General features: G+C 42.0%; 1 protein-coding gene across 4 annotated transcripts; it reads left to right on the forward strand.

Annotated features, from left to right (window-relative positions):
* The first annotated feature begins 3,134 nt into the window (after nt 1–3,134).
* ptp4a1 (protein tyrosine phosphatase 4A1) lies at nt 3,135–24,229 on the forward strand. 4 transcript variants are annotated; one of them, XM_033021873.1, is made up of 7 exons: nt 9,043–9,304; nt 16,734–16,872; nt 18,706–19,213; nt 20,237–20,329; nt 20,857–20,987; nt 21,477–21,551; nt 22,687–24,229. In XM_033021873.1, the coding sequence occupies exons 3-7, from the start codon at nt 19,103–19,105 to the stop codon at nt 22,802–22,804; spliced, it is 528 nt and encodes a 175-aa protein (XP_032877764.1). In that variant the 5' UTR covers nt 9,043–9,304; nt 16,734–16,872; nt 18,706–19,102; the 3' UTR covers nt 22,805–24,229. The 4 variants fall into 4 exon arrangements, with proteins under 4 accessions (XP_032877763.1, XP_032877760.1, XP_032877764.1 ...); XM_033021872.1 differs by lacking the exons at nt 9,043–9,304; nt 16,734–16,872 and adding an exon at nt 3,135–3,359; XM_033021869.1 differs by lacking the exon at nt 16,734–16,872 and having other exon boundaries at nt 8,993–9,304.
* The last annotated feature ends 293 nt before the right edge of the window (nt 24,230–24,522 follow it).

Consider the following 24,522-nt stretch of genomic DNA (forward strand, 5'->3'; position numbering starts at 1 on the left):
AGGAAAAGGGGAGATGCAACGAGACCTGGGTGTCATGGTACACCAGTCATTAAAAGTAGGCATGCAGGTGCAGCAGGCAGTGAAGAAGGCGAATGGTATGTTAGCATTCATAGCAAAAGGATTTGAGTATAGGAGCAGGGAGGTTCTACTGCAGTTGTACAGGGTCTTGGTGAGACCACACCTGGAGTATTGCATACAGTTTTGGTCTCCTAATCTGAGGAAAGACATTCTTGCCATAGAGGGAGTACAGAGAAGATTCACCAGACTGATTCCTGGGATGTCAGGACTTTCATATGAAGAAAGACTGGATAGACTCGGTTTGTACTCGCTAGAATTTAGAAGCTTGAGGGGGGATCTTATAGAAACTTACAAAATTCTTAAGGGGGTGGACAGGCTAGATGCAGGAAGATTGTTCCCGATGTTGGGGAAGTCCAGAACAAGGGGTCACAGTTTAAGGATAAGGGGGAAATCTTTTAGGACTGAGATGAGGAAAACATTTTTCACACAGAGAGTGGTGAATCTCTGGAATTCTCTGCCACAGAAGGTAGTTGAGGCCAGTTCATTGGCTATATTTAAGAGGAAGTTAGATGTGGCCCTTGTGGCTAAAGGGATCAGGGGATATGGAGAGAAGGCAGGTACAGGATACTGAGTTGGATGATCAGCCATGATCATATTGAATGGCAGTGCAGGCTCAAAGGGCCGAATGGCCTACTCCTGCACCTATTTTCTATGTTTCTATGTTTTTCAGCAAGGCCACTATCCCGCACTTTGTGAGGTACCACAAATGTACGAAATTGGATAGAACAAATCTGGAAACTCAAAATGTAGCCACGCCATAACATGCGCAACTAAATAAATGTATAATCTCATTGTTCAACATACCCCTTGCTCTTCCATTGAAATCAAGCCAAGGAATGAACCCTGGCTTAATAAGATGTGTAAAAGGGTATGCCAGGAACATCAGCAGGCAGAGCCAAAAATTAGTTGAAAACCAGTGAAGCTGCAACACAAAGTCCATATGGGCATCTCCCAACAATAGCAGTCATAGTCGTCTTTAAAAAAATCCCACAACCAACAGATTAAATCAAAGGTCTGCAGGCCTGCTGATTCTGGTCCTGAATGGACCGTACAGTGACAATGGTAGAAGATAATACTGACAATGGTGCCAGGTGGTATTTACTCATGAGTTACTGCTCATTGATAGCCAGTTTGGATTTCATCAGCACCACCCAGTTCCAGGCCTCAGCATAGCCTGGCTAAGGTGAAAGTGACTGCCCTTGGTGTCAAACTAGTCATTGAACCAAGGTAGTCCTCATCCTTGGTATCAATGTACATCACAAGTGTGACTTCAAGGAAGCCAAGGTAACTCAAGTCAACGGGTGTTGAGGAAATGACACACCTCCTGTCATTCCAATTTTTTCACTATCTACAAGACACCAGCCAGGAATGTGATGTGATACTCTCTGCTTGCTGGATGAGTACTGCTCTAAAAACTCCTCAAGAAGACCAACAACATCCAACACAAAACAGTCCACTTGAATGACACTATTCCACCACCCCAAATATTCATTCCCTATCGTGAGTCAAGGGTGTTTTATTGTCATATGTCCCAGATAGAACAATGAAATTCTTACTTGCTGCAGCACGACAGAATATGTAAACATAGTACACAGTAAACAATATGATAAACGAGAGAAAAAAAAGTTCAGTGTGTATATATATACACACACACACACACATATATATATACTAGACCAAGTGTCCTCTCAACGCGCGGTTATTTACACACATATATAATACACACATATACATACACACATACCGAGCACCACTGCACGGTAGTTGCTGTGTTGACTATCTACAAAAAAAGCACTGCACTTACTTGCCTTGGCTACTTCAACAACATTACTCAGACCCTCAAGCTCCACCACCATTCATGGCCAAGTGTAGCTCATGCTTACAAATTTCACCATTTGTATTGCAGTTTATCTCCAACAAACACACCATCCTGACTTGGAGATACCAACAGTCCTTAGTCATCACTGGGTCTGTCCTTGAACTTCCTCCCCAGCAGCATCATGGAAAACCTTCACCAGAAGAATGATGTGGCTCAAGAAGACAGCTCACTACCATCTTTCCAAGATAAACTAAAAATGGGCATTAGATGCCACACTTGCCATTGATATCCAGATCTGGTCAAAATGAGCAAGAAATTTAACCCATCTGTTCCCCATTCTACTACAATTTACCAGGGTAACTTGCAAATTTATCGACCTCCTTGTCACCTGCCCATGCAGCTTGGGGTCAGTAGATGACTTGATGTTGCCACCTTTTCAAACAATGCCAACCAAAGCCCCAGCTACAGCTTCATCTACTTATTGTTTTTGCTTTCGCCTGTTTTCTAACGTCAATCTATTAAGTAAATTGGTCCTATGAAACTTGACATGGAACTTGACTAAAACCTGTTCTCACAATGGCACAAATACATAGAGAATTTAGGGGGGAAATTGTCTGACTAATCTCTCTGATTTCTGCTGGAGAATGGGTGCAGCGTGAACGGAATTCTGCCGTGCGCTATTCTCGCAGAGAACTTCAAACCCGGCAGGGATTCAAAGGTTCGAGCAGATGAGAAATTGTTGAATTGGGAGAAGGATGAAAAGAATCAAGGCAACAAAAAGCGATTCAAGGAGTGAAAGAGCTTGCGTGTATTTAATTCCTTTCACAATCTCATGGCGTCCCGAAGCATTATACGGTCAGTAAAATGCCTGACCTGCGTTACCATCAGGAACAAAGAAAGCAAGTTGCTCCGAATAAGATCTCACCAGTCACCAACAAGAAAGTGATAACGAGCGGGAAATGGGCTTTCGCTGGTGCTGAGTGAGGATTAACAATTGGTCAGGGTGGTTTCAGCACTGTGCAGGGTGGTGCTAACACCATCCATCGGTGGCCCGTCCCTAAAGTTGACCAGGACTTTCCGGGCAAGGATAATGGAGCACAGACCAGTGACTCGTATTACAAATTCCTTGCATTCCTTTCCCCCTTTGCCCATTGTTCCCTGTCCCCCCACCAAGGTTAACTCGAAGTTCAGAGAAACACCCTGTTCCTGTTCTCAAAGAGAGCTGCCGGCGATTAAATGATCGCAGCATCATCCGTTCAACAATATAGTCGACGGCATCAATCATCTTTCTGGTTTACGGCTGGAAGTTAAAGGAAATGTTATTTGCCACACTTCCGAAGTTGACCTCAAACCGCGCTCGGCCGTGTCAGTGTGTGATCCTGTTCCCTTGCCTCTGCAGCATTCATTCGGCAAGGGAAACACAGCCTTCCAGCCACGGGCGAACTCATTACATCCGATCAGGGTGAGTGGAACAACGTCTTTTGAACTCAAGCGATCGTGTTTCTGGCCAGTTAAGCGGTGACTCAGGATCACGCACCGAACACGTCAACACTAACAGAACATCGCATCCAAAATATTGCAGTGACTCATTCACATCACACTACCTGTTCATGATCACTTTGTGATTGATTCAAGTCCAACATATTCCCGCGCATGTTCCTACCCCTCTTCACAAACTAGTGTTCACATACCTTCCTTTATATAGCGCCTTTCATAACTTTGGCGTCCAACGAAACGCTCTTCGATCTGCAATCGAAAGAACCCACAACTGCCAGTTCCTCCTCAACGCCTCTATAGACAGAAATGCGGTGATCATGTCTTCGATCTGTTGATGGGATGTTGGTTTTGGATCCATGGTTCCCTTAAAGTGGCAACACAAGCAGAGAGAGTTGGGGACAAATATTTTACCCAGAGGGTGGTGGGTGCATGGAAAGCACTGCCAGGGGTGGTGGTGGTGGTTGTTAGGCTTTTAGGAGATACGAGACTAGACTAGACTCACACGGGAGGCCTGGTCCCCCAACGCAACCCGTTCCCCAACGCAACATTCCACCACTCACGCCTACCCCCCATCCATCAAATCCACCCCTCCCTGTCCCCTTCTCACTTCTACCCTCCTCCCAACCTCCCCTGCACTCCACCTCTACCCCACTCCCTCCCTCTCTCTCCCTCCCTCTCTCCCCTCCCTCAGCACCCCTCCCTGCCTCATCCCTCTCTCCACTATCCCTCCCTCATCACTCTTTCCCCTCTAACTCACCCCTCATCCCTCTCTCCCCCCCTCCCTCCGCCTTCTCTCCCCCGGCGTCCATCGTCAGCGGGTAGACAGCGGGGCTCGGCGCTGCCCCCCCATCTCCCTCTACCACCCCATCTCCCTCCTCCCCATTTCCCTCATCCTCCTCCCATCAATCCCATTCCCTGCCCCAGTATCTACCCAGGTCGTAGAGCAGCTTGGAACTCGGCCTGGTTCTCGTACTCCGCCCGGCCCGGCCCTGGCTGTTGGCTGCCGAAGCACTCGCGGATCTGGCCCTCGATGGAGCCGGGCTTCCTGAGCTGGGGGCGGGGTGAGGGTGGCAGGCAGGCGAGCCCGAGCTGCCCGCAGAGCAGGAAGTGGAGACTGTGTCGCTGCGGCCCCCAAGACGCTGGTACACCTTGACCAGGCCCCAGGCTGGGGCCCTCAGCTCGGCTGTCTCGGCGATAGGAGAGGAGACCAATCTGTGTGGTGGTGACTGACAGCAATCTGCGCATGCGCGTTTTTTACGATCTTTAAACCTTAATAACTTTTACAATTTACCATCGATCGGAACAAACTTGTTGCACTCGCAGCACAGGCGAACGGTGAGTAAGCAGGCGAAAAATCGGAGCGCCATCACGTACTGTTTTTCCGCAATAGAAAAACCGCGCAAACCGGAAGAGCAGAGGATCAGAGTTTTAGAGAGAGAGAGAGAGACAGAGAGAGAGAGACAGAGAGAGAGAGACAGAGAGAGAGAGATTTCTTGCAAATAAGAAACTGATTCCACAACCACTAAGCTCACACCATCAGAAATCACCAAATACGGCATCTAGATAGTCATGTGAGTTCTAATCATGTAAGGTGGTTCCGATCATTCCTGTGATTGCAAGGAGAACTAAGTAAATACATCTTTCTTTCTTTCTCTTAGTACTGCCCTCAGGTGTCAACCTGGGCTGAGCCTCTGAAATGAGATTTGAATCCACAACGCTATTGAAGCAGAGGTGAAAGTGTGACCAATGCATAATCCATACATATACAATACTGTGCTTTATTATAGTGCTGTTATACCCTGTTTAAACCATCCATAGCTTCCCTGCTCACTGTCACTGCACCCCACTCCATTTCTATGACTCTTCAAGATTTCATTGTCCTTCATTTTGGCCTTTTAATTGTATCTAATTTTCACTGCAGCACCACTGATGATTCTTCTCTCACTTCATTGTTGCTCAGGTATAATTTATTGGGGGAAATTATTTCTGATTTGTAAAAGAATCTGCTGTTCATGAACTGGGAACAATGTTGTCTGCCTTGCAGGAATTTTTTTTTATTATTCATGGTCCAAAATGAAACGGAACAATTTAGCAATGATATCGATCTGTGATATCGATCTGTGATCTTTGCATTATAAAACAGGGTAAATGATGAAAACTAGCATAGGCTTATAATTTAACTTTTTGTCAATGTGATAATCTTTCTTTGCATCCAATAAACGGATCCTTCCATTTCTTTCTTTATCATCATGTTTAGATTTCCCTGAACTGCATTGGTGGAGTAGCAGACAATGAGGAAGGCTGGGAAATAGAGTGCTACAGAAATGGGCGGAGAAATGGCAGATTGAGTTTAATCCACGCTTGTATGAGGTGTTGTACTTTGGGAGGTCAAATCTAAGAGGAAAGTATACATTTAATGGCAAGACCCTTAACAACATTGATGTACTGAAGGATCTTGTGGTCCAAGTCCAATGGTCCCTGAAAGTGGAAACACAAGTGGTATGGAAGAAATACGGTATGCTTGCATTCCTTGGTCGGGACATTGAGTATTAGAGTCAGGAAGTCATGTTGCAGCTTTATAGGACTTTGATTAGGCCGCATTTAAAGTATTGTATGCAGTTCTGGCTGTTCCTTTGAAGGAAGTGGAGGCTTTGGAAAGGCTGAATAAGAGCTTTATTAGGTTTAACAGAATGCTGCCTGGATTAGACAACATTAGCTATAAGGAGTGAGCTGTATTGTCCAATATGCTCCATAGTTTGTGGAGCATCCTCCCCTTCAAGACCGCCTCCCATCAATCCAACTCCGTCCCCAGGACGGAGCCAGCCTTCTTGATGAGTTTGTTAATCCTATTGGCATCAGCGGCCTTTGCCCTGCTGCTCCAGCACATGACAGCGAAGAAGATGGCATTGGCTACCACCGATTGTTAGAACATCTGCAGCATCTTACTGCAGACGTTGAAGGAGCGGAGCCTTCCCAAAAAGTACAGCCGGCTCTGTCCCTTCTTGTGAGAGAGGAAAAATATATAGGAAATGTGCAGAGATGCTTGCTGGTGGAGGTAAATACACAGAGAATGGTAAATGCCTGGAACTTGCTGCCAGGTGTGCTGATGGAGATAAACACAATAGTGGCATTTAAGAGGCTTTTAGATAGGCACCAGGGCATGTAAGGAATGGAGAGATATGGGTCACCTGCAGCCAGAGGGGATTAGTTTAACGGTATAGACGTTGTGGGAAGAAGGGCCTGTTCTTGTGCTGTAGTGTTCTATGTTCTATACAACAATGCTATTTATCCCAACTATATTTAATGTGTTGGTGCATTCCACTGGTGGGGTAAAGAAAATTCACCTGTATCCTTTATTGAATTTATTTGAGGCTAGTATGTATTCTTGCAAGCTTGTATTTATCTCCCTCTCAATTGAATGTATACTTGCTATCCTTTTTTTCTATCTTCCTCACAAGTGAATTGCACCTCAGTACAAACCAGTGTGCTTTCAGACAATGATTTTGCATTTGTTTCCATTGTATTTCCTCACCTTTTTCAGGAGACTGGAGGACAAATGTCCAATAGATACTTTATACTGTATAAGTTTTATAGTCTTAATTTGTACCTAATAAGTTTTATAGTCTTAATTTGAAGCTAATATGTTAGTTCTGGCCTCCCGCTGATCATTAGCTTTCTACTTATTTGGAAATACTATGGTTAGGGAATGGATAACTAGTTTGCAAAAGTGCAAAATATGCATATACAAGACATGAAATATAAACTTACACATAGGAATAACAAGAAGTCATACATGCATCGATTCAGTATAAATCTAGATAGTCGTAAAGCAGGCTCAACCGGTCTAGTAGAATACTCCTGTTCATATTTATTATGTTTTCTTATATATGTGAAGTCCCACACACTTTGCTGGTTTTCTTTGAGAACCTAATATAGATGAGCTATTTTTAACGCAAGAGGATATTCCGAGACATGTGATATTTGTATGTGGTAAATCTAGCGTGCTTGGGAGCAACAGGTGACTCTGAGGCGATGGTTCTGAAAACTCTACCTATGGAGTTTCCTCACCTATGGTCTGGATCTATTGTCTCCTAAATGAACAGAATTGATGGTTATGATTAGTTTATAATTTCTTTATCATTGCATAACTAATTGGGCTCACTGGGCAGAAAGAGATAAACAAGGTGGACCTTGTCTAAGAGCAGAAAGTGCTGGAAACACCCAACAAGGTCAAAGAAAAGTCAACATTTTAAGCTTCAGAAGGTCTTAGACCTTGATGTCTTAATTGCATTCTCCATTTACAGAACTTTCTTAACCTGTTGAGCAATTCTAACAGTTTCTGCCCAGTTAGTATTTACTTTGGATTTCCTGCTTTGGCCAATATATGCTTTTGTAGCTACATTATGATCCTTTTAGCATTATTAACTAGAAATGTTCATTCAAAAGTTATACGAGAATGTTTATTTATAGTTACAAATGTTTTAAATATATATAACGTTGTAACTAATACTAAATATTAACATACTATTTAAATAAAAGTATTCTCATAACTTGTGGTTGAAAATGTTACTTTTTTGAAGTTTTTCAATATTATTCAAATAGAAACAAAGTTTCCATTCTGAGATTGTGCTGGGTTAAGTTTGAAATATATTATTCAGTACTAGACTGAGACTAGTACATATCCACTGCTTTCTCTCATGCATTATACTTTAATTTAATCTCAATATTATTCAGAAATTATTGACCTTTTGAATATGCTAACAAACATTCATTTCTAGTTAAATCTTTTGCTCAGCTCCCCGGAAAAGTAGCATATTTGGTGTTGTTATTTTTGCAGCCTGCGCATTAACAAAATGCATTTCTCACCTGTTTCAATCTGTTCACAGATTTCCAATAGAACTTAACATTATTTAAACTCTCTGACTTTTATTTTTACAAAGCCTTAATTTGCACCTTTCTTCTGGACTTCTGATTATCCTCTGTCACTGCTCTGTATGTCATAAGGACAAATCCCCGCAGCTCGAGCAAATCGTGATCTGACAGCATTCCCTGTTAATTGTCTTGGAAACACATCATCTATCATTCCACTCTCTTACATGTTCACGTATGAAATGGGGAATGGGAGGGGGTGGCTCGGAGACACGACGCATAGGCGTATTTTCCATCTTGCAATTCCATCTTGCAATTCCAAAATATGAGGACACTTATTTATAACATTAGAAGCACTCGTGACCACTCCAGAAATATGTAAGTGACATTTGCCGATATAGGCTTTGCGCCGAAGAACACTGCAATTTCTGCATTTAATCGTTTTTACACTCTCCTTTTTTCAAATTCTTCCCGTGCATAATCTTTTTTTTTTTTTTGCGTTCTTTCTTTGTAATATATTCTTTCCGTGTGCACGCGTTAAAATGCAGAAATGAAAAAGGCATTGCATGCACAGAGTGAGTTCCCTCCCAGGAAACTCGAGAGACGACCCGGCCCGGCCCGGGCTCTAACCGGCTCGCGCCAGCTGCCTCCCGCGTCACTCGCTCGAGCTCCTCGCACCCACCCCCTCTGATTGGCGGAGAGCCCGGCCGGGTGACGTGTGAGTGCGTCAGCCGACCTGGGGAGGTTATAAGAAGGCGGGTCCGCGGGCGGGCGGGGGCGGAGACGGAGACACAGCGGGGCCCGGCCGACCGACACACACCGATGCCGGCGCTTATCACCACAGAAACACTAGAAGTTATTATTTTTCTATGTAAAAAGGGGGTGGGGGGGTAACAAAGCGAGAGAGGGGGTGAGGGAAGGAAGGAAAGATAGGAGGGGGAAGCTTGACAACGGATCACACAGAAGACAAACAGGGCAGCAGCGTGGAGCGGAGCGGAGCGCCTGAGTGAGACGCGTACTTCAATGAGTAAGCACAACCCTGTAAGTGAGCGGCGGCGGCAGAGAGGCGAGAGGACTGGGGCGCGTGTCCGTGTGTGTAGGGGGCGCGTGTCCGGGATCGGGCCGAGGGAGCAGATGCGCGTGTCCGTGTGTGTAGGGGGCGCGTGCCCGTGTGTGTGTAGGGGGGCGCGTGTCCGTGGCGAGAGGAGGGGGCGCGCGGGGACGGGACGGGCGCGCGCGCCGTTAAACGGTCGCCTCCTCTAAGATGCCAAACTCCGGCCCCTCGGCTGGAGATGTTCCAGGGGCCCCGCTCACTCCCTCACTCTCCCCTCCCTCACTCACTCTCCCCTCACTCACCCTCCCCTCACTCACCCTCCCCTCACTCACCCTCCCCTCACTCACCCTCCCCTCACTCACTCTCCCCTCACTCCCTCTCTCCCCTCTCCTCTCCCCTCACTCACTCTCCCCCTCACTCACTCTCCCCTCACTCACTCTCCCCTCACTCACTCTCCCCTCACTCACTCTCCCTCACTCACTCTCCCCTCACTCACTCTCCCCTCACTCACTCTCCCCTCACTCACTCACTCTCCCCTCACTCACTCACTCTCCCCTCACTCACTCACTCTCCCCTCACTCACTCACTCTCCCCTCACTCACCCTCCCCTCATTCACCCTCCCCTCACTCACTCCCTCACTCACTCACTCTCACTCTCACTCCCCTCACTCACTCCCCTCACTCACTCCCCTCACTCACTCCCCTCACTCACTCTCCCCTCACTCACTCTCCCTCACTCTCCCTCACTCACTCACCCACCCCTCACTCACTCACCCCTCATGTGGGGGGGAGGTTCAAGGGCTGGCTGACCCCACACTCTCCACCAAAGATACGATAATCTTTGCTCTCCACCCTCGCCTCCAAGCTCCCCCACACCCACCCCTTCCTTTCTCCTCCGGGGGACGGGGGCGAGCAGCAGCCCACCCTCCTCTCCTGCCATCGACATGCGATATTACAGGGGCTCCTGGCCCCAACGAGGAGGAGGAAGTGGGGGGGTGGAAAGCTTATGGGTCGGTTGACCCTACTTTCAACACCCCTTCCTCCTACCCTCGGGTTGAGGTGTTGCGGGGGCTCCGGGCCCTGTGTGTGGGGGGGGGGGGGGGGGTGACAGGCTCATGGGCTGGTTGACCCGTCTCTCTCCGTCCCCAACACCCAGCCGCTGCGAGTCCCGGAGATGGGGTGGTCTCCGCATTCCCGGCCGCCGCTGAAATCAAAGATTATCTTTGGCTGAAATGGCTCTGGCCCGTCTCTTCCCCCCCTCCCTCTCCCTCTTCCACCCCCCCCCCCCCCCCCCCCCCACCAACAAATGTTCTCTGCATTCAACATACACCTCCCCTTCAGCTTTGTCGGTGGCGGGGCGGAAGAAGATCCCACGACCAGGGTGCTGCCTCTCCTCCTCCTGAACCCACCCCTGCGGGTTGGCGTCGTTTCGTTGTCCGTCCTGCCCGCCTCTGGAGTCTCGCCGAGCGCCAGCCGTGCAGCGTTTCCCATCGACTGTGACTGTGCGGACGGACCGGCGCCCTTCCTGCCCCCTAGCCCGCCCGCCCGCCAGCTGTCTGCTCTCTTGCTCCGCTCTCCCGGCGCAGCGCTGGGATCCTGCCGTGCCCGCCTTGGCTGCCACGTTTCCTGCAACACGGCGGCGGCGCATCACGGTGCACTAGCTGGCTTGTGGAGCTTTTTCGGCGGGTCCCCGACGGCCAACAGACGCCTGATAGGTGCGTGCCGGTCCCTTTCCAGCTGCTTTTTGTCTGTCGTCGCCTGGAAAGTTTAGCCGGAGGTTTCACGGGTCGAGCAGGCGATCTGGCTTGTAGCCTTCCCAGGAACGCTGCCCGACGGGCTTTGGTCTCTGTACAACGTGTAAAATCGCATGGCGGCCAGGAGACTGCGTGCATTTAATACCAGTCTCCACACCTTAACCTGCTTTAGTGGAGATTTCAGCATGAACCAACCTCCCTCTCATTCACTAGTTCAGCTTAAAATGGATGCTCCGATTAGTATCGCAGTGCAGTTTCTTTTGATGAACTGCAACTGGTCGATGTTTGTGGCTCTGTGTGTCATTTGACATTTTAACATCTCTTGATTCTGTGAAATTTATTAAATGTGCCCTTCAGTCCATGCACGTGTTGCGCTCGAATCTTGGTGCTGTGTTGGCCGTCTTGCCATCCTGGTTTAAGCCGGTGGGCTTAATTTTCTGAGCCGGAACTGTCCTATGGGAAGACATTGTGAAAGGCCAATTATCCTTAAGGTTATCTTTTAAAACCGATTGAGTAACCAACCAGCATCAGTGCAAAGAAAATCCAAATATTTTTTGGGTTAATTAAGATATTTCTGGGGAGTAAATTTTATGAAGACAGCTACACTTATCTACTGCATGTGCTATAAAACAAATCTATGATTCAATTCTAAATTATGGAACAACATTTGCATACAGTGGATAGATACAAAATCCTGGAGGTCAGTCGGCATCTCTGGAGAAAAGGAATATGTAATATTTCGGGTCGGACAATATTCGTACAATGGGTTCTACAATTGTGCATTGTTTGAGTAGATTTATCTTTGGTGTTGTAATGGTTAATCAGTGCCATGGGTGACAATTTATAACTCCCCAATAATCGTTGTCTATTTAAATTTTAATTGTATGTTCCTTTAACCCTGCATCAGCAGAACATTATTTTCTGATCAAAAATTGAATGCTCCACCAATGTGGACATGAATGTTTTTAATCTTGTCCAAAAGCTTTTGCAATTTACTGCACTGGTGCGTTGTCATTTTTAAGAAATCTAGGATAAGTTGTTAGTTTTGTCAAATTGAGAATTTAGTAAATTCAATCTCCTCAATTGAAATTTGTGATTTTACATTGATATTAATGTGCAGTTATTCTGTTAGTGAGAGCAATTGTGTTAATGAGTCATTGGGACTAAGAATGTATAGATTATCATTTCTAGAGTGACTTGAGAATTTTGAATATTGTGCTAGCATTATTCACAGTACAAACATACAGAATTTGCAAGGATTGATAGAAGATGAGAGCAAGGAATGAATCCTGGAATTTTAGATGTGTTTCTAAATTAGGTACATTTCTTGATGATCATGAGCCCATTACTTGGTTTTTTCTAGTGCTCCAATTAGTTTCCAATTCCCAGATAAATGAGAAATAGATGTTTCTTCATTTTATTAATTCTGTTCTTGAATAGACATTGTACCTGTGAGGCCTGTTACATAGGCTGCTGATCCATAAAGTAGATGTGAATGCATATGGCTGCAGGGGTATATCAGTTGTGCCAGGGCCAGGTTTGAAGCTCGCAAACAGAGACGTGAATTTGAATCCAAGTGATTAAATAAATGTGGAATTAGAGCTGGTATTAGTAACTGTAACCATGAAGTGATTGGATTATTGTGAAAGCTAATCTGCTCACCTATACCCTATAAGGGAGCAAGTCCACATCCAGTCTAAAACTAGTGTTGTCCCAGACCAACCAATACCATTGACTCCTTGGTTCAGAGCCAGTTAAGAATGATAAAAAAACAAACATCAACAGTGATATCTACGTTTAGTCTCTAAATTGTTTTTTTAAGTGAATGTAATAGGTGGTAGCTATCAAATTGGCAATTTATGTTTACTCCGACTGCTTTTAAGTTGGTGAAATGGATTGCTGGATATCCTTTGTTCAATTTCACATCCTTTTGGGGAACAGATTGGTTTGGATGGAATGGAGGCAACCCCAAATTAAGATTGTTCCAAGTATCTTATGCACAATTCTCATCGGGGACCCCTGGTTGCTTTCTCATCATGGTTGCTTTCATTGAGGGCTGATGATTGTATCTGGTATTGCTCTGCCAAACTGGTGTAGATTGTACATTAGATCCATGACCTGCCTTTTGAATTCCCAGTGACGCACAATTTCCAAGTAATATTTATTCATTAAAGTTGTGTTTGAGCTTCAGTGGTTTCAAATGACAAGTGACGCAAAGTGAGTTGATGTTAATCGTGACTTTAAAAAGGTGGATTTGCATGCTTGATTTTATGAGTGCCTCTACAAAAGATCTTCCACATATGAGCAGGATTTAGGTGGAATTGCCCTCTGAAGAAAAAACTTGTACTGCAAGAGCAATTTGGATTTTTCATAATAAATTTATAGCACATTAACACAAATCTTCTGCTTGGCATTGATTCATTGGTTCTGATTCATGTTGACTTTAAATTAGAACTTAAATCTAGTTGCCCATGTTCAAGCTCAAGTGGCTAACTGTGCTGTCATCAGATTTGCTTAACATATTTGTTGAATTGCATACTTGACTTTCATTTCTGGCACACAGGTGAGAGAGAGAGACTATAAATAAAGGTTTTATTCTGCCCCCATAGACGGAATGATTGTTCCACCATGTGAGCATTTTGTTTTGTGTTGTTTGAGTCACATAAATCCATGGTTGGTATTTGTGTACTGATTGTAGTTAAAATTCCCACAATTGTGGAAGATTCAAGTAAGATTTGAGACTTAAGTCGAGGGTGATAATAACCGTAGCTAGGTCAGTTGTAGGTTTAAAGAGTTTGCTACAACTGGGTAGAGCTGGAGATCTGAAGGCATGTTGAGATTCAGAGACTTCAATTAAGGTGCATCTTTCAGCATGTTCTAGATCAGATCAGCATTGGGAGAATGAAAATCCTAGTTGAATTTTAACAGCAAAACATTGTGGGGCCAGAAGCTGTACAAGCATAAATGCGGAGACCTCAATGTCCAACATCCTTGCTTTTGGTAGTTGATGCCAAAGTTTGGTTAGTTACATAGGCTTATTGAGTCCTGCATAACTAAATGCAGTGTCTACATTTCCGACTGCAGCCATGATAATTGACCACTTCTGTCTGCAGAGAATGTGCTGCATTGCTGCCATTTGCTGTTTTATTTTCCTTTTGCAGCACTTTGTTTGAATACTTAGTTGTTCCTGCACTGCAGTTCTACACCAACATTTTCCATGCTCCCATCATCCACCACATCCCTCTAATTGTTCTTTTAAGCAATAAAGATAAGTCAGAGTTATTCATCAGTTGCTTTTTGCCAAACAGCTTGACTTGCTGAAATAGAAGCAGTACATGCTGGAAGCATTCAAGATTCTGATGCTTTGGATCTCAACATGAGATTCAATTTTTGCAGATGTTGCCAGACTTGAATGTCTCCAACATTTTCTGATTTTGTTTTGGATTTCTATCCTCTGTAGTATTTTGATTTTTGAATGAAGCTGACTATTTGCATCCCATTGATGTTACTTCAGTGCACTAAAAGCCTGTGACTTGTTTATGTAATTTGGGCATCTTGTCAAAAGCACACTTTTGCTTTAATTCTATTTAAGTATGCTTTTGTTGTGGAAGACTTCCACATGGTTATAGAACCTTTTGTATTGTGACATGCAACCATTCCTTAGTATATTAAATATACAGAGGTAGTCATGGACATTAATGAACTACTTTGTCATGGAGGTCAGAGTCATACGGCATAGATACAAATTATTTGGCCCAGTTAGTCTACAAGAGTCAGGAGTGTTTTATTGTTGTATGCCCCCGATTGAACAATTAAATTCTTACTTGCAGCAGCACAAAGAATATGTAAACATAGTACACTATAAACAATATAATAAATGAGTAAAAAAGTTGTGTGGATAAAAACACGTGCTTATATCTCTCTCTCACACACACACACACACACACACACACACACACACACACACACACACACACACACACACACACCCCTCCCTCAAGTGCCAACACGCTCCCATTTATGCTAATCCCATTTTTATTCTCCCTGCAAATTTTTGATATGAGAGAAATCCAGAGAAATTGGAGGAAACCTGGTTACTGGGAGATTGAAATCCTGATTATTGGACAGTCTGGAGTTTACAATCTGCGTCACTGTAGTTTTGATAGAGTGGCTCTACTAGAGTGCCACTGTGCAAAATAATTTTCTGGTAGCTTCTGGTTTATACATTGAGTTTTCATTGGATAGATTGCAACACTGATCAGAGTTTGTTGCTCGACTCAAAGATGCACTGTGGTAATTGGGATGTACACAATCTGTTGTTTAACATGCTGGAAAAGATTGCCACCACAGCCTAAACATTTAATTACTGATAAACTAACAGGTACCTTGACGTGTTAGTTAGGCTTTATTTAACTGCTATGTATGTTGATGATTTTTCTCCATATCCTGCCGGGGCGGGGGGGGGGGGGATGAGATTTAATTTCTCTTAACACTGTTGCAATAAATGGGCACAAGCTGTGTATCCACCTTGGGTTAAAGGAAGGTGAAACCGATGCACGTTTTTATTAAATAGTAGGATTCTACATTTCATATGGCATTCTCTGATTTGGAACATCTCTTCTGAAAACTAGATGCTTTGTAATTTTTTTTCCTGTTGAAGTCCAACATTCTGTTTAATCCAATAACAGATTTGTTCTAAAATCCCCACAGGTAAAGCTTAAAATTGAGATTTGAGATACTTCAGACTTTCTCCAAAATCCCCTCCGATAAAGTTTATAATGAGTATTATTGGAATGTTAATTTTAGTAAATGATGATTAATGTTGTATTTGGGCAAATTTATGACCTAAATATGTTTATAATCCTGATCCAGTTCTTGTTAGAATTGTCAGTATTTTTTAAGAAGACCTGTTTTCAATCTTTTGGTACTTTTTAGCTGACTTAATGACGTAAATCACAAATCTAATCTATGCTCAAAGTATTCAATATAGAAGCTTCAAGCCATTTAGGGCTGCTTAATGTTCAGTCCTGTGAATCGGTCATAAATCATTAAACTTTTATGAAAATTGTTACTTGTGCTTGGAGACAATGTCCTTTCCACCTTTCCTTGCATGTTTCAAGTTATGTTCAACCAGTGGTCCTTTCACACAGTCTTACTTAGGCTTTTACATTTAAATTAATGGTAGACAAAAATGCTGGAGCAGCGGGTGAGGCAGTATCTATGGTGCGAAGGAAATAGGCAACGTTTCAGGTCGAGACCCTTCTTCAGACTCGACCCGAAACTTTGCCTATTTCCTTCGCTCCATAGATGCTGCCACCCACTGAATTTCTCCAGCATTTTTGTCAACCTTCGATTTTCCAGCATCTGCAGTTCCTTCTTAAACATTTCAATTAATGTTTTGATTTATGCTTGTAAACGTTTAATCTCATTTGATTTGATTTGCTGCATTATATATGTATTGTGTATCGGTAGAATAATTAGTTTTATAGTCTTGAGAGTTTCAGAATGCATTGTAGGCAGAAAGGTGCATTGCACCTGCTAATGTAGTGCAGACAAAAACAGCAGAAAATGTGTACTTTGTTCCTACAAACAATAAAAGTAACTTGGTTATCTGTTTATTTTCATTTGGGGATATGCATTGGTCTGGATGCCAACTCTTCAGATCGCCATAGGACGGTGTGGAAGGCCTCCCTTTCCTGTCATATACAAATGATGGGACCTCCAATAGTGTGGAACTCAGACTGGTGCTGAGGGTGTCCACTATTTGGTGTCTAATGTGGGATGTGAACCAGCAATGTGAGGTGAGAGGTCTGCTCACCAGACTAAGGCAGTAGCATAACTTTATCTTCTGGCAAGAACAAAGTGTTCACCTTCAAGGGTCAATGATCAGGGTGGTTGTACTGACTCCCAAGCATAAATATTCATCGCTCAAGTCACCATTTTTTTGGTGATAAATATATTTAAATTTACATTCACATGGCATGATAGCAGGCCCATATGGTCCATTGAAACCATGCAGACTGTTAAGCATCCACTAGTGCTGATCATTAATTTTATTTTTCCCTAAATTCCAATTGACTCCCTACACAACGTGCAATTAACAGTGGACAGTTAACGCACCAACATGCATGGCACCAACATGCATGGTTTTCTCACCATCCAACAGAAACTTTCCTAAAGGGTCTGCCCCACTTTCACGGCCTTTTTTACTCGTGGACATTTTTCATCATGCTAGAAAAACGCCCCGACCTACTTGATGCCACGAGTACTCACGCCTAGCATCACGGCCTGCTACGACCTCGTGATGACCATGCTGCAAGTATGAGTCAAGGGCAAACCCGGCAGACGTCGTGAATTCGGTCGTGAAAGTGGGACAGGCCCTTTATCGTACAGTTTATGTGTTAAGCAAGACTATTTAGAATGTGCGTAAGGAGTGTTCATCTCTCGCCTAGATCTAAATACCTGTACAATATTCAGTGAAGGTTAAGTACATTTGGGAGTTCTGCATGATTTGTTCACTTCCGTTTGATAATATTCTATTATAAATTTGCACTACCCCATGTGCTCCATTTCATGTAAGCTATATTTCATTGTACATTGCAATAAGATTTTCAACGGCACTGCAGTCTTGAGGTGATGCAACCAGATGCAACTCAATGTGATGAAATCTAACACTACGTTGCTATCCACTTAGAGTAATATTTCTTGTTGTGTTCAGTGCTAATCTTTATTCTATTGCGTTAATGGAGCAGGGAATTACAGAAATTTTGAACTATTGCCGTGAAATGAATTTTCTGTACAGACGGTTTGGCGAATGAAAACATTTCTAGATATCTAGATGCAGTTGTTGCATCAGTGCAGTGTGTACTTTGAAAAATTCATATTGAAGATTTTACAAGGGGAATGAGACTGGAAGTGAACTTCATAATGCTAACGTCAAGATTATAAAGGACTTTGGGCACAGAGTTACATTCCATTGATTTCTGCCTGCCTACTGATTTTTAATCTGCATTCCAACATCTTGTTGCAGAAGGAACAAACATTGTTATTGTGTATATATGCGTGTGTATGTGCCTATGATTGTTCATTCTCACTGGCCATTTGCATGGAATTCAAATCAGCATATTAAATAGTAGAATATGCCTGAACAGTAAAAGCAAAGTTTTTTTTGTGTGTTTTAAGTAGACTAGTTCATGGGCTTGCATTTTTAATTATTTAATTGCAAAGCTCTGATGTGTCAAAGTGTGAACTATTACTGGCAGTAATGAATTTTGAAACTGGTAGGCAAACAAGTAAAAACCTGTAGCGTTAATGTTGATTTTTCCAATAGGCGATACACTGGGTGAATTGACTACGTTTATAATGGGATTATTAAATTATAATTTCTGCATTTTCTTGATGTACCACTTAGTTATGTTAGCATCGTATCAGTTTGGTGTCTCATCAACACCAGAGTTTGTGTCTTTACGAACTCGGAGGGCGGGGGTTTAGCAGCAAGTTGTGTGTATACATTTGAGGATTTGGCTTTTTATAAGGCTGCATATAATTTTGCTGAGTAAGTTACATTTAAGATAGGAAAGATGTGCAAGTTCTGAAAAATGTTCTATCTAATGCCTTTTTTGTTCCTCTTGCAGCAGTTCTGTGGTGTTCTAGGTCACTCATTTATGGAGTTTCTGAAGGGCAGTGGAGACTACTGCCAGGCACAGCACGACGTCTATGCAGACAAGTGAACTGTAGAAATCTACTGCTATTCCACTTAATAAACCCCCTCAAGAGCAGATTACTCGCAGCTGGGAGTTAGAGGAAGATTCTTCGGAGACTGCATCTGGATGGGGTAACCAAGTGGGCTGTTTTTATTTCGTTGGTCACAGTATTACTGGATTGAAGATTTGTGGCTTGTCAAGAGCTTCATCAAAAGCTTATGAAAGTGTAAGCACTCCATTGACGGTGGAATTTGACAAAACTGAACCTTTTATTTTCAGCTTTTTTGCCCAATAGTTTTTCACTTTTTAAGATTTGTGCAAATTTTATATGAAAATGGCTCGAATGAATCGCCCAGCACCTGTGGAAATTACCTACAAAAACATGAGATTCCTGATCACACACAACCCTACCAATGCAACCGTAAATAAGTTCATAGAGGTGAGAGTCCATTTTGAAGGATTTGTGCATTTAATATTTATTTAGTATGCAGATGGTTTTCAGAATTAGATGAAGTCATTATAATTCCTTGGAGTTGCCCCCTTCCTACTGCTTCAATACTGGAAACTATTTCAGAAATATTGCAATGTCTTGATTTCCTATGTGGAAATGTACTTTTAGTCATGTAATAAAATTTTGAAGTACAATCTGCTGAGACCATCTGATCATTAAATATGGTCTTGGGATTTTACCTAATGAGATTTCCTTGCACCATTCAGTCTTTAATTATGGGGGTAACAAAATCATGTAATGAGTCTGAAGAAGGATCCTAACCCAAAACACTGGCTGTCTGGCCTCCTTAGATGTTGCCTGACCCACTGAGTTCCTCTGCGGTAACAGGATCATGTAATGATTCTCTTGGTGGTTGATCCTTATTCACCTACAGGATACTGCTTTTGGTTGGTTGCATTATATTGCGAGGCTTGGTACTAAAACAGCTGCAAAGTTGGTGAAGAATACATTGTGGTTCACGTGGTTAATAGTGATATAAATCAGATCCATTTATTTCTATGCCGTAGTTGAGCTATAGTTATAGAAAATAGGTGCAGGAGGAGGCCATCTGGCCCTTCGAGCGTTTGCTGGCCATGTCTGATTCGGCTTGCTAATTTGTACTAAAAATTCAAAATTTGGTTGAGGTTTTCTTCCCACTCGGTCTCTTACAGAAGACCGCCTTTGTATATTTTTCAAAGCAAGAGCTTGATTAATTAAAAAGATGCAAGAAATAGTCTTCATATTGTGTGTCATTTAGTTTTGCATTAGTGTTGTGGAGCCTTTGCACACAGGAACAAATGCTCATTAAGTAACATATATTGAAATCTGAAATTAAATTTATTGTCTTTGAATCGACCAAAATCTAGTATATGCTTTTTAACCATAACATTTTGCATATAAGAAATATAATATTGTGTGCTGGCTGCCTTCAACTCTTGTCATGTTTTTTTACCATACTAAATGATTTTTCAGGAATTGAAGAAATACAGTGTTACCACAGTTGTTAGAGTATGTGAAGCAACTTATGATACATCTCCAGTTGAAAAAGAAGGCATTCAGTTTTTGGTGAGTAAAATTGATTTTGGCTTAAATTGTAATTTCTATCTGATAAATCAAGTACAAATAGGCAATGCTGATCTAGAATGTTGCACAAATTGTTGAGCAGATGTGGCACTACAAACAACATCCTGTTTTGTTTGGCTAGCAGTGGCTATCCCAAGTTGAGTGATCGATCAGTATGGTTTGTAAGTTTCCTAATTGTCTCATAGTTGCGCTTGATTCTATCATTCTACCTAATATAAGTTAAGGCAGCTTAAGATTGTATTGACATAACTTTATGTTTCTACATGAATGCTAAATTGTGTACCTAACCTAATTTGGTTGCAAACTTCTCACTGGACTCTTAATCCCTAGGGTTATTACAAAGATTGCTCTATTGTGCATATTCCTTGGTTTTCGCCCAATGGATGCATGAGTGCAAAAAATGCTCTACTAAAAAATATTTCACACGCTGTTCTATGTTGAAAATGGTTGTGATCTAAACTTACCAAATTTGCTAATTTAAAACATAATAGGAATTGTCTTTTTAACAGGACTGGCCATTTGATGATGGTGCTCCACCTTCCAATCAGATTGTGGATGATTGGCTTAGTCTTTTGAGAGTTAAGTTCCGAGAAGAGCCTGGCTGCTGTGTTGCTGTCCATTGTGTGGCAGGACTTGGACGGTGCGTATTATTCTGACATTCTCAACTTTAATGCATTGTCCTTGAATCATGGCTTTAAAATTGGCGCTCTAGTATAGAAAAACTAAATTTAGACTAGTTATCCCTCTATTCTCCATTTATGTAGAATGTACTAGTAGGAATTAACTGCTCTCGAGAAATCTTCTATGTGATTAAATTGAGGCGGTTATAGCTTGAATGTTTGTAACCAGCACTAGTGGGGTTGAAGATTAATGTTTACAATTCTGCATGTTAAGGGTTGCTGCGGATTAGCTAGGGGCTCAAATAATATGTGTGATTTCTAACATCCGGATTTTTATTTTTATATACTGTGTGAATAAAGCATCAAAAAGGGTCAGTGGTTGCAATTAGAACTCCTTTGGGCACTATGTCTCCAGGCCTCATACAGCCAAAAATTGATTGTGGAACATGATGGATACAATTACCTTTTGTGAAGTGACTGGGAGTGAATGAAACAATTTTTTTAAACAGAGCTCCAGTTCTGGTGGCCTTGGCGCTTATTGAATGTGGAATGAAGTACGAAGATGCAGTTCAGTTCATTCGACAGTAAGTGAAGTTTGTATTGTCCTTCAAAATAACCAGGTGTACTATGTGCTGATATGAAATTACTTCTGCTCAAGTAAGGTATTGAAGAAATGTTTTGGTTGGATTCAGTTTTAATGTCTTGGAGCTCAACGTTAGCTAAAAGACACAACTGACCGTTATTTTGGGTGAAATAATTGCAATCTCATATGTATTTACTTTATCTCTATTTCACAAGGAACTGCAGATGCTGGAATCTTGAGCAAAACTCAGTGCTGGAGTAACTCGGGCAGGGAATGGATAAGGCATCTTTTCGGGTTGGGGCATCGCCTATCCGTTCCCACCACAGATACTGCCTGACCAGCTGAGTTATTCCAACACCTAGTTTTACTCATACTGGAAAACACATTTTCATGCCTTAAAGAAAATTGGAAATCTGACTTCATAAACATTGCTTTACATGTGCAACAGCCTGTTTATTTTAAACTAATTTCAGATGTTTGTTAGAAAATTACTAGCTTGTGCTAAAATTTCCTTTGAGAGAAAGAAGATTGTCATGGCATCTACCATTTTCCTATTTGCTTGCAGTGTACAAATAAGTTAAACCATAAATATCATAAGTTCCCCATTCTCTTCTTGCCCATTTTACCTCTTATCTTACCAATGTAGCGTTACTTTGACTGTATTTAATTTGTGTGGTTATAAATGCAGGTGCCTTTTATCTCTTTGAAGCCTCAATTCCCTCGGCCTGAAACATTGCCTCAATGCTGACTTTAGATGTATTTTTCTCCTATACCCTTTCCAAATATTTAACTAGATTTAAGCATTAGCATCAAAATTATGACCAGTAGACAACTGTTCCATCTTGAAAGGAACCTTATTCCTTGAACATTTTGAATTGGTAGGCACCCCACATGCTCCCAATTAACCATTTCAGTACATTAATATTGGGCTGAATTGTCCAACAGTGTTTAATTTTTTTTTTTTAACCAATGGGATTATTTAAAAAAACTGAAGTAACCAAATGACATGGCTAATATTCGTGAGGAATGCAGATAAATGATTTTGAAGGATTCTGCTTTGGGAAAGTTACTGAATGGTGACTGGGAAGATACAGCTTGCATGGGAGTACATTCAAACCTTGTGTTTTATATTATAGAAAACGACATGGGGCCTTTAATAGTAAGCAGCTCCTGTACTTGGAGAAATACCGTTCCAAGATGCGTCTACGGTTCAAGGATTCCAATGGTCATCGAAATAATTGCTGCATCCAATAATATCGGAAGATTGATCACTTAATTCATTTGAAGGCATTGGAGATGGCCAGTTTGGCTAATTCAGCAGAGGAACGTAAAATGTTTAGATGTGCTTTGTAATGTCAACTGGTGCTTCCTTAAGAGTTGAGAGATGAGGTGGTGTTTTGTTTTCAACCCTGAGATTCTTGCCTTCAGATCTACTTTTGTTGAGCTAAAAAGTTGCTGCTGTATGTTTCTGAACTAGAATAAGAAAGTTCCGCCACAATTGGTTTGAGCGTCTAGACTACGGCATGTGCATCGCTGTTTACAGATGCAAAGATGTAGAATGGCTAAATTAAGCATCAAATTGCTGCCACTTTTTTACTTACTGTGTTCCACATGTCTATAAAAAAAAAACAAAAAAACTTGGAACCTTTTAAACAGTTTCCCTCTTTCCACCCTGCTTCCTCTCTTGAGTCATTTCATGCATCGCTAAATAACTGTTAGCTTTTTAATATCTCATTGAAAGTTTGCCTGAATGTGGCAATGCTCAAGAATCTTGTGCACAGCTCCTTTGGTTGAGTGTCTTGCACAATAGCGTCAAAAGATTTAACCATGTTGGCTGCTCACTATACATTTCGACAGTTTTTACAAGCCCTCCCACAGTCGCACTAGATCTGGTTAATGCACAACATATTCCATGGTTACTTTAAAAAAATATATCATTAACTGAAGTCAAGAACAGTACATTTGAATGCTCTCTTCTAATGTATATTGTATTTTCAAAAAGGCTTAAATTGTATTTTAGTTGAGAATCATGTGACATACCATTGATTCAATCCCCTCTTTTGTCACATTGGTCTCCAGTGTACCAAAGGGCATTTTGGTTCACTAGACTGCACATTGCATTGCTCATCGTATATAGTAGCACACGGGTTTAGTTTTAAAAATAAGGCCTTACTGTCACTCCACAATTGATCTAAAGGGAGAGCCTGAGACAAAGATTTTTTGGGGGGGGGGGGGGCAGGCTAATAGTATGTTGCATTTTGTGCAGAAAATTTACACTGGGGTTTGCCCATTACGTGGAGAGTAATTTTTTTTTAAGGTAGAAATGCTTTGTTGTAGCTAAATTCATATTGTACAGTAACTTTCTGAAACTTGTAATCTTTCTTGATGTAATATTGGAAATTTACCAACTTGTCAGAAGCATAATTTTTGAGTTTCTGCAGGCTATGATGTCTGTAATATTTTGTATGCCTTTTGATTGCATAAGTTAATACTTGGATACGATCAATTAATTATGTAATTTGATGCAATGTTGTATTAATGTTAGATGAACCATATTTATGCTGTCTTGGGAGCGTGTGGTATAGTTCTGTGGGAGAAATAATTTGCCAGCATTCACCAGCTTGTTTAAAATCTAGTGCGAGAGCTTGTCATCTGAAATAAAGTGGAGAAAAAAGCAAATGTTTGTGATTGCTGCTCTTTTTTTACTTTTAGTTTAAAAAATCCATTTATTTTATGTCCAAAAGAAAAATTATGCAGGTGAAATTTTAATAGTTTAAATGCTGAAGTTAAAAGACAAAGTCTGAAGTATGAGATTCTTTGCATGCAATGTTCTGGTAAATTGAACAATGTTGATACTTTCAGAAGAGATCAATTATGTTCTGAATTTGGAAACTGGCATGATATTTAGGTTTTCATTTGGCAACGGTTGCACAAGCCATTTGGTGTATAGGAGATTACCACAGTTGTCAGAG

Source organism: Amblyraja radiata, chromosome 5 (assembly GCF_010909765.2).
Source record: "Amblyraja radiata isolate CabotCenter1 chromosome 5, sAmbRad1.1.pri, whole genome shotgun sequence".
Taxonomy (NCBI): Eukaryota; Metazoa; Chordata; class Chondrichthyes; order Rajiformes; family Rajidae; genus Amblyraja; species Amblyraja radiata.

What these genes read in the sequence shown, in the direction of transcription:
- ptp4a1 (XM_033021872.1), top strand. Translation starts at nt 19,103, where the DNA reads ATGAAAATGGCTCGAATGAATCGCCCAGCACCTGTGGAAATTACCTAC. An exon ending in CCGTAAATAAGTTCATAGAG is followed by an intron (nt 19,214 to 20,236) that starts GTGAGAGTCCAT and finishes ATGATTTTTCAG; the next exon opens with GAATTGAAGAAATACAGTGT. An exon ending in GCAGTTCAGTTCATTCGACA is followed by an intron (nt 21,552 to 22,686) that starts GTAAGTGAAGTT and finishes TTTATATTATAG; the next exon opens with AAAACGACATGGGGCCTTTA.